Source organism: Macaca mulatta, chromosome 9, assembly GCF_049350105.2.
Source record: "Macaca mulatta isolate MMU2019108-1 chromosome 9, T2T-MMU8v2.0, whole genome shotgun sequence".
Classification (NCBI taxonomy): Eukaryota; Metazoa; Chordata; class Mammalia; order Primates; family Cercopithecidae; genus Macaca; species Macaca mulatta.
This window is the reverse complement of record NC_133414.1, coordinates 111,944,118-111,954,784: the sequence shown is the minus strand read 5'-3', so window position 1 is coordinate 111,954,784 and position 10,667 is coordinate 111,944,118. Positions and strand designations below refer to the sequence as shown.

The 10,667-nt window shown below is 44.7% G+C and overlaps 1 protein-coding gene across 20 annotated transcripts in view; it reads left to right on the top strand.

The window, feature by feature from the left end:
• DNMBP (dynamin binding protein) overlaps positions 1-10,667 on the top strand; it is a 122,058-nt gene that overhangs the window by 106,175 nt on the left and 5,216 nt on the right. For 16 of the 20 annotated variants that reach the window (XM_077947199.1, XM_015147915.3, XM_077947209.1 and 13 more), the window contains 4 exons: positions 2,400-2,528; positions 4,946-5,278; positions 5,681-5,860; positions 7,328-7,526. In XM_077947199.1, coding sequence (XP_077803325.1) covers positions 2,400-2,528; positions 4,946-5,278; positions 5,681-5,860; positions 7,328-7,526 — 841 coding nt within the window. Of the gene's footprint in view, positions 1-2,399; positions 2,529-4,945; positions 5,279-5,680; positions 5,861-7,327; positions 7,527-10,322; positions 10,421-10,667 lie in introns of all 20 variants that reach the window. The other 4 variants (XM_077947200.1, XM_077947201.1, XR_013398249.1 and 1 more) reach the window with 3 other exon arrangements.

Sequence of the window (10,667 nt, the reverse complement as noted above, 5' to 3'; positions counted from 1 at the left end):
AAATCATTGCTCTATCTGGACTTTAGTAAATCAGGTTTGAAGCAGGGATTCAACTTTATTTTTCCAGCTGGTTACCCAGTGGTCTATCATTTATTGAGTAATCCCCACTGATTTGAGATGCCCCCTAGTTTCTTTTAAATAGCAAACTTTCACCCTTGTGTTTTAAAAATGTAACTAGTGCCAGGCGCGATGGCTCATGCCTGTAATCCTGCACTTTGGGAGGCCATGGTGGGAGGATCACATGAGGTCAGGAGCCAACCTGGCCAACATGGTGAAACCCCGTCTCTACTAAAAGTGCAAAAATTAGCTGGGCATGGTGGGAGGTGCCTGTAATCCCAGCTACTCGGGAGGCTGAGGCAGGAGGATCGCTTGAACCCGGGAGGCGGAGGTTACAGTGAGCTGAGCCAGTGTGGGGAACAAGAGTGAGACTTTGTCTCAAAAAAAAGAAAATATATAATTAGGTAAAAATTAGGGTTGATAAAACTTTGCAGAAGCACATTGGCTTAAAGTGGGAGATTTGACAAAACATTGGGGCATGAGCCAGGCATGTTAACACACACCTGTAGTCTCAGCTACCCAGGAGGCTGAGGTGGGAGGATTGCTTGAGCCCAGGAGTTGGAGGACAGCCTGGCAACATGCAAGACCCTATCTCTAAAACAAACAGGCAGGGCACAGTGGCTCATGCCTGTAATCCCAGCACTTTGGGAGACTGAGGTGGGCAGACCACTTGAGGTTAGGAATTCAACACCAGCCTTGCCAACATGGTGAAACCCCATCTCTATTAAAAATACAAAAGTTAGCCAGGCATGGTGGTGGGTGCCTGTAACCCAGCTACATGGGAGGTTGAGGCAGGAGAATCACTTGAACCCAGGAGGTGGAGGTTGCAGCGAGCTGAGATCGTGCCATTGCACTCCAGCCTGGGTGAGAGTGAGACTCCATCTCAAGAAAAATAAAACACACACAATATTGGGGCAGCTACTGAGTATGTTTCTTTGTCTTGCTGCTTCATAGGACTTTCCCCTAATACCTCTCTCATGCTGATATCCCTCTGTTGGCCATTTTCTCCCCAGGTTTTCTAAAGTGTGACACGCTACACCTGAGCCCTCAGCCCTTAAAAGTCTCACCTCCGTAGCAATGACTGATACATTTTGGGTTGGGATATATGTAACGTTGAAAACCATCTGATGGAAGTGTCAATTCGGTTCTGACTGCTGACAGAAATTGAGAGAAAATGTTGAACAGTTCTGTCATGCCACAAAATGAAAAGCCTGCCCAATAATAAAATTAGATAGATTGACTAACAGTGAGAAAACCAGAGAGAACATAAGCTGAGGGCCACTGGCTGGATAATTTGGTATCTACATTGGCATATGGGCTGATATTTGGGGACTTTACAGCATTCCTTTAAAAGAAAACAAGAGGACATCATGTTTCACATTACATCTCCCAGTCAGGAGGAATTAGCAACATTCCCTGGATTATCTTACTGACAAAGCCCTGGCTTTGTATGTACAGATATAAATATTAACGACAAAAGGTCTAAAAATTGTTATAAAAATAAAGCATCAAACCAATGTGTGAGGCACTGAAGGTTTTTGCTTAGGGACTTTGTTTGCCCTTGAAATAGACTAATGGAGTATTTAGTCTGTTTGGGTTACAGCCCAGCATTGTAGAGATGGGGTTTCACCATGCTGGCCAGGCTGGTCTCAAAAGAAAGCCTGGAAAACCAACCTGGGGTTCAAACTATCACTATCTGGAGGAGTTGACTCTGTGATAATGGAGTCAGCAGACAAAACAGACAAAAGTCTACCTTTATGGAGCTTGCATTTTTACTAGGAGGGTGGGTGAAGGAGAGCATGACAATAAGCAGGCATTAGTCAATTCTAGTCATGTGAGAGGGTATTTTTTTGCAAAGACAAAGAAAGGAAGCAGCACAGCAGGAGCCGTTGGGAGCGCCAGGGTGGGATGGGAAACCGGGCTGGCATGATCAGTAGCATGGCAGGGCAGTTGTCTGTGAGACGGTGACAGCATGAACCAAGACCTGAGGAAGGAGAAGCGACTGGTCATTGTCATAATCCTATAGGAATCACCTTGGTTCTAATTTGATAATTTACTTTTTGGTAAATTAAGAAAACCTATTAGGTACATAGGGGAATAATACTAAAGAGATGATAAAAGCCCTCCCTAATTTTTTAAGAAATAAAACTCTTAGACTTTTCTCTGTGCTCCGTAAGTCATAGTTGTTGAAAATATGCTTATTTCAAAGCTCAAATACCAGACTAGTGAGGAAATTTCAAATTATGGAACGCATTTTTCCCAGATTGCTATTCAGGGTGATGGATGACAAAGGCTGGAAAGTTCTGTCTGTTCTGACTTGTGTCTGTCCTCACTGGCTCCAGGAGTCGGCGTGTGTGAAAGTGGTGGCTGCCGTGAGCATGTGGGATGTGTGCATGGAGCGAGGACACCGGGACCTGGAGCAGTTTGAGAGGGTGCATCGCTATATCAGTGACCAGCTCTTCACAAACTTTGTAAGTAACTTTTTCTTCAAAAGTTGGCCCCCTTCCCAAGGTCATCTCAAATGCATCAGCTCATGCAAAAGTCAGTTCCACAGACGCAGGCCCTGGGCGCCAGGCATATTAGTCATCCTTTAGCTATATTCATATTGGGGTTTGATATTCACAACATGACTTTCAGTTAGTTAAAGGGAAATGTAGGACCTGTGTCTGTACAAACAGATTTTTTTAAAAAACAGCTTGTAGGGCCGGGTGCAGTGGCTCAAGCCAGCAATCCCAGTACTTTGGGAAGCCGAGGTGGGCGGATCATGAGTTCAGGAGATCGAGACCATCCTGGCTCACACGATGAAACCCCGTCTCTACTGAAAAATATATTAAAAAATTAGCCAGGCATGGTGGCAGTAGCCTGTAGTCCCAGCTACTCGGGAGGCTGAGGCAGGAGAATGGCGGGAATCCAGGAGGCGTAGCTTGCAGTGAGCCAAGATTGCGCCACTGCACTCCAGCCTGGGCGACAGAGCAAGACTCCATCTCTAAAAAAAGAAAAAAAAAATAGCTTGTGATTAATTTAGTTAAAGAGGACACAGGAAAACTAGGCAATTAACTGATCAAATAAAAACAACTATAGGAGTAATAACTTGAAGAGGGGCCAGGTGCAGTGGCTCATGCCTGTAATCCTAGCACTTTGAGAGGCAGAGGCAGGCAGATCACTTGAGGTCGGGAGTTCAAGACCATCCTGACCAACGTAGTGAAACCCTGCTGCTACTAAAAATACAAAAATTAGCAGGGCATGGTGGTGGGCACCTGAAATTCCAGGTACTCAGGAGGCAGAGGTCAGATAATAGCTTGACCCCAAGAGGAGGTTGCAGTGAACCAAGATTGCACCACTGTACTCCCTCCTGGGCAACAGAGTGAGACTACATCTCAAAAAAAAAACCTTGAAGACAAATATTTAGGAATATAATTCATATGTTACCAAAGAGATTTGAGATGATAAAAACTACTTCAAGGCCGGGCTCATGCCTCTAATCCCAGCACTTTGGGAGGCCAACGTGGGTGGATCACCTGAGGTCGGGAGTTGAGACCAGCCTGACCAACATGGAGAAACCCCGTCTCTACTAAAAATACAAAATTAGCCAGGCATGGTGGTGCATGCCTGTAATCCCAGCTACTCAGGAGGCTGAGGCAGGTGAATCGCTTGAACCTGGAAGGTGGAGGTCATGGTGAGCTGAGATCTCCAGCCTGGGCGGCAAGAGCGAGACTCTGTCTCAAAAAAAATACTTAAAGACCAAATTTCTTGAGAAATTCTAAATCCATATATATGGGATTATTTAATCCCTTGTAGAAAAAAAACTGGATGGGATTTGATAGTTTCTTAGGGATCTATAAATGGCTTGAAGGTGAAAAAGACATGCCCAGCTGGGGAGCTGACAGGTGTTCTAATTGTACATTATTTTTAATAAGATGCTATTAAGTACTACTAAGTACCTGTTTATGTTCTTTATGTATTCATTGCCTTACCCTTAATGTCTGTGTGTTAGAAAGAATTAAAGAGAAAAATTTATTATTTTTGATATGGAGTCTCTCTGTCACCCAGGCTGGAGCGCGGTGGCACAATCTCGGCTCACCGCAACTTCTGCCTCCCGAGGAGCTGGGACTACAGGTGCACACCGCTGCACCTGCCTGAGTTTTGTATTTTTAGTAGAGACAGGGTTTTGCCAGGCTGGTCTCAAGCTTCTGACCTAAAGTGATCCGCCCACCTCGGCCTCCCAAAGTGCTGGGATTACAGGCATGAGCCGCCATTCCCAGCCAAGAGAAAAATTCTTTGAAAGATAAAAATGGGGGCCGAGTGTGGTGGCTCATGCCTGTAATCCCAACCACTTGGGAGGCTGAGGCTGCAGTGAGCCGAGATTGCGCCATTGCACTCCAGCCCGGGTGAAAGAGCAAGACTCCGTCTAAAAAAAAAAACAAAAAAAAAAACGGTATTACCTAGTTATGATTAAAGGTTTATGAGTGTATGAAAGTTACTCCACCCCAGATTTATGTAACAACTAACTCTGGAGTTAAATTCAAGCTATGTAGACATGTACACATAAGAAATGTTACCAGGTAAACTATCACATCTAGTTTCTAATGCACATATCAGCGTGCAGCTTAGCATTTATCACCTCAAGGAGCTCAAGTGGGATTAGCATATTTTACATACTCTTTGGTGTGGGAATTGAAGTATGTAGTGAGAAGTCTTGTGGAGTATTTAAGTAGAGGCTAGTGATGGGTTAGTAGAATACTGTTGTAGATCTGCATGGGTTTAGCTTGTGTACTAGAAACAAAGTAGGTCGTTGAGGACACAGCAAAATCAGCCTTAAGAGTGACTTGGAGAATCACAAATGTGGGGTGCTGTCCATCTGAGCAATGTGCCTTTCTCGTCCCTACAGAAGGAGAGGACAGAGCGGCTTGTCATCTCCCCCTTAAATCAGTTACTGAGCATGTTTACAGGGCCCCATAAGCTGGTACAGAAACGCTTTGACAAGCTCCTGGACTTCTATAACTGTACAGAACGGGCAGAGAAGCTAAAGGACAAGAAGACCCTGGAGGAGCTGCAATCGGCCCGGAACAATTACGAGGCCCTGAATGCGCAGCTGCTAGATGAGCTGCCCAAGTTCCACCAGTACGCCCAGGGCCTCTTCACCAACTGTGTCCACGGCTACGCTGAAGCCCACTGTGACTTCGTGCGCCAGGCTCTGGAGCAATTAAAGCCACTGCTTTCAGTGAGTTTCTTACCCCTTCAGTGGGATGGTCATCTGTGGCCTTTGCCTGGTATTTTTCTGGGAAAAATTGTAGCATGGTTTGAAAAATTGTCTGAACTAGATTAACTGAACGTGTCGCTAGTTCAGCCCTCAGGAATTCTTGATCCCTTGATGGTGTCATGAAGCCTGTGGCTTCTGAGACATCCCTTTTCCTCTTGAGCAGTTCCCAGAGGAGCCAGCCAACCTGGCCCGCAGGCAGGGCCCTGGAGAACTTGTGTTTTGCATCAGGCTGCTGTGTCCGTGGCTCAGAGAGTGAGCTGCAGCTGAACTTTAGCTTCAGTGGTTCTCAGGAGACTTTGTCAGTCTGGGATCTTTCATCGTGTTTTCTTTTCTCTCTCTCTCTGCTTTTCCCACGGACTCCAGTTACTCAAAGTGGCCGGCAGGGAGGGAAACCTTATTGCCATCTTCCACGAAGAACACAGTAGAGTTCTGCAGCAACTCCAGGTTTTCACCTTCTTCCCGGAGTCTCTTCCAGCTACCAAGAAGCCGTTTGAGAGGAAAACCATTGACCGCCAGTCTGCTCGAAAGTCACTCGTGGGCCTGGTTAGTAGGGAACTGAGAGGAGCAGCCCCACCTCGGGGTAAAGAGTGGGAAACCCTGCAGCCAGGCCCAGATCCCACTATTGGAGTTTCTGTATTTCATAATAAATGGAGAATAATGGTTGCATTCTCACCCATCATGGGCTCATGCATTTGCCCAGTTTTTGTTTGTTTTGTTTTTGAGACAGTCTCTCATTCTGTTGCCAGGCTGGAGTGCAGTGGTGCAATCTTGGCTTATTGCAACCTCCGCCTTCTGGGTTGAAGTGAATTCTGCTTTCAGCCTCCCAAGTAGCTGGGACTACAGGCACACGCCACCACACCCAGCTAATTTTTGTATTTCTTAGCAGAGATGGGGTTTTACCATGTTGGCCAGAGTGGTCTCGATCTCTTGACCTTGTGATCCATACACTTCGGCCTCCCAAAGTGCTGGGATTAGAGGCGTGAACCACCACGCCCGGGCTTTTTTTTTTTTTTTTTTTGCAGGGAGTGGGGGCATTCACCTGGTATTAATTTATTGATTCATTAATTCAGGAAACTGATTTAAGGGTGTATTAATTCTGCCAGGCCTCCCTATTTTTTATCCTGTATTCATAAAAGTAATACAGCTAAACAGTTAATGTTTGACTGCCTTTTTTACCTGGAATTAGTCTTTTTTAACTCAGTTCTTCCATATTTTAAAAACTAGCATAAGGCACACCAGATTATATGGGTTCATAATCTAGAGGACTGTGGATACATCTTTGCTTACAATATTTTTGCCCCATATGATCCCATAGACATTAATTTACATTACCTTAAAAGGGAGAATTATGATTTATTTTTTGAGACAGAGCCTTGCTGTCACCCAGGCTGGAGTATAGTGGTTCGATCTTGGCTTACTACAACCTCCCAGGTTCAAGTGATTCTCCTGCCTCAGCCTCTTGTAGCTGGGATTGCAGGCATGCATCACCATACCTGGCTAGTTTTTCTATTTTTAGTAGAGACAGGGTTTCGCTATGTTGACCAGACGGGTCTCGAACTCCTGGCCTCAAGTGATCTGCCCACCTTGGCCTCCCAAAGTGCTGGGATTACAGGTGTGAGTCACCATTCCCAGCCTGAATTTATTATTACCTTTTTTCTTATGACTTCCTTGCTTTCACAGGTGGGGAAGTTAAGACAGGGAAAGTCTCAGTTGGTTAGGTTCATCTAACAAAATACAAGAAGACCTACTAATATCACTTAGATATTTTGATTTTTTTTTAAGTGGCATTTTAATCATGTTTGTCACAGAAAAATGAATGTAAGAATAGGTGTGTATCAAATTTTCTTAACTATAAAGGCATCAAACATTGCCTAAGGGCTCTTTTTACGTAGCCATGTGCGCTGGCTTCATCACAAAAAAAAAGTTCTGAGACTGGCCGCGTGTTGGGATGAAATATGGCTGCTGGGGTGGTGGCCACTGAGGGATTTTTGTTGATGTCTTGCCTTTCAGCCAAGTTACATGCTACAGTCAGAAGAACTCCGGGCCTCCCTCCTGGCCAGGTATCCCCCTGAAAAACTCTTCCAGGCAGAACGGAACTTCAATGCTGCTCAAGACTTGGATGTGTCACTTTTGGAAGGTGACCTGGTGGGTGTGATTAAGAAAAAAGACCCCATGGGCAGTCAGAACCGCTGGCTGATTGACAATGGAGGTAAGAGATTTTCAGCAGCAGGGAATTGTAACTGGGAAAAAAATAGTTTTAGCTACACCCGAATCTGGACTAGACCAGGAAAAAAAAATATCTTTGATTAAGGGGAAAAGTAGCCTTAACCTTCTCTACAGAGTGAAGATCATTACTGAAACAAAACCTGTTTTTATTGGGACGAATTCCAGAGGAGACGCCATTGCTTATCACGCAAGCTCTTGCCATGTCTTACAGCACTTACAGGCGGGAAGGCCTGCCTCATGGAATCCTGTTCCTTCCTAGCCTTTTCCCAGTAGGCCACAAAATAAGCTGCCCTCTTTTCAATTTTTTTTTTTTTGTGTGTGGCAGTCTTGCTCTGTTGCCCAGGCTGGAGTGCAGTGGCACAATCATAGCTTATTACTCCTGGGTTCAAGGGGTCCTCCTGCCTTAGCTGGGACTACAGGTATGCCATCATGCCCAGCTAATTTTTCAATAATTTTATAGATATGAGGTCTTGCCATGTTGTCCAGGCTGGTCTCCAACTTCTAGGCTCAAGCCATCCTCCTGCCTATTTCTCCTAAAATGCTGGGATTATAGGTGTGAGCCACCGCAGCCAGCACCTCTTCCAATTTCTATGAATTTGTCTTGTGGAAATTAAAAACCTGTGGGATTTCATGCTTGCTTCTCCCCATAACAGCTTTACCTCATGACTATTTAGGAAATTACTTTAAAAACAGCTTACAACTTTTTTGGAGGGAGAGTGATTGGCAGAATTTAAGTAAGTGTACAAGGGATAATATTGATCTGTAATCCCTTTTTCCAAAATCCAAAAAGTTCTTAAAAAAACAAGGATTTTTTTCAGAACACTTTTGCCAAAACCTGAATGAAAGTGATGTGAGACTATAATTGTAACTTACCACTTTTGGTGTGAATAATCATGTGTGTATATTTTTCATTTTTATCTTTTGTGACAGGGTCTAGCTTTGTCACCCAGGCTAGCTAGAGTGCAGCGGCTTGATCTCAGCTCACTGCAACCTCCGCCTTCAAACGATTCTCCTGCTCAACCTCACAAGTAGCATGCACTACCACACCTGGCTAATTTTTTGTAGAGATGGGGTTTCACCATGTTGACCAGTCTGGTCTCCAACTCCTGACCTCAGGCGATCCACCTGCCTTGACCTCCCAAAGTGCCAGGATTACAAGCATGAGCCATGGCACCTGGCCTTATTTTTTTAAATGCTGATTGCAATCTGATTCAACCAAGAGGTTGCTCACATCATGGATGGATGAGTACAGCTCCAACATGAATGACACAAAAACATCAAAACTTTCCTATTTGCAATTATGTGAGATACTTTAAGTTTTAGTTTATAACTGACACATACTTGTTAATATCGATGGGGTATGGTGTGATAATTTTTGAGACAGGGTCTACCTTTGTCACCCAGGCTGGATTGTAGTGGCACAATCTTGGCTCACTGCAGCCTCCACCCCCCAAGCTCAAGCAATCCTCCTGTCTCGGCCTCCTGAGTAGCTAGGACCAGAGGCGTGCGCGACCATGCCCAGTTAATTTATTTTTAGTAGAGACAGTTTCCCTGTGTTGCCCAGGCTATAAACTTGTCATTTCTTTGCAGAGATATCAGAATCCTTGGCTTCTGGCTGTCTTGAGATACACATTATCATTAGCTACAGTTACCTTACTGTGCAATAGAACACCAGAGCTTATTTCTCCTAACTTTGTACCTGTTAAGTAACCTCTCCCCAGACTCACCTCCCATGATAGCCACACCTCCCCCTCCACCACCCCCAGTCTCTAGTAACTAGCATTCTACTCTCAACCTCTATGAGATCAACTTGTCTAGATTCTACGTGAATGAGATTATATGGTATTTGTCTTTCTGTGCCTGGCTCATTTCACTTAACATGTCCTCCAGGTTCAACCATGTGGCCACAAATGACAGGATCTCATTCTGAATATTCATTAACAGAATTGATTATGGGGTGCTGACCCTGCTGGGGGAGATTTACAAAATATGTAATACAGCTACTTGACTACCTTTCCAGAATTAAAAGAATCTGAATTCCGAAACATGTCTGGCCCTAAGCATTTTAGATAGGGATTGTGGTCCCATCCAATAGGCATCTATGTATTCACCACCCAGAACTGAAAAATGTTACATTTCTTGGTTTCTTTAAAAGCATCTTGTGGATTTTTTTTCCTCCCCACTTCTCCTTACCCAGAATAAGAGATTAGAAGTGAGAAAGGACAGAGGATGGAGCCTGTTAGGGTGACACCAGGTGACAGCTACTACTGGGGTCAGAGACAGATGGACCCCCTGTAAAGTTCCAAGCTGTTTAAGAAGCTGCTCTATCCTTTGGTTTTTATCTACTCAAACCTGAGAAGTGGTAGCAAGCAGCCACAGTATTCAGATCAGCTGTCAGGTACAGGAAATGCATCAGAGATCAAGAGAGTGATGGTCATTGTTCTCGTGGAGGCTACATATTCTGGGTCTGTGCCTTGACGGTGTTATTACGAAAAATTGTCATGTGGATACTCACGGAATCCCTAATTTATACTTTTTAGCTGAAAGCCCCCTTGGTCATCTTGGGCAATTAAAGTGAACATGTATAGTACATGTTACATGTACATTCTAACAAATAGTTTCCTACATTAGAACATCCTCCCAGTATATCCAGACTCCCAGAGCAAAGGATTCGAGTGTCCTGGAGGGAAAGAGCACAGGGAGGCCTATGGAGGGGCTTCTTGAGCTAAGCTTTTTTTTTTTTTTTTTTTTGAGACGGAGTTTCGTTCTTGTTGCCCAGGTTGGAGTGCAATGGTGTGGTCTTGGCTCACTGCAACGTCTGGCTCCTGGGTTCAAGCGATTCTCATGCCTCAGCCTCCTGAGTAGCTGGGATCACAGGCATGCACCACCATGCCTGGCTAATTTTTTAGTACAGATGGGGCTTCACCATGTTGGCCAGGCTGGTCGTGAACTCCTGTCCTGTGGTGATCTGCCTGCCTCAGCCACCCAAAGTGCCTGGATTACAGGTATGAGCCACTGTACCCAGCCTTTTTTTTTTTTTTTTTTTTTTTTTTAAAAGAGATGGAGTCTCACTATGTTGACCAGGGAACTGGGCTCAAGCAATCCTCCCATCTCAGCTTCCCAA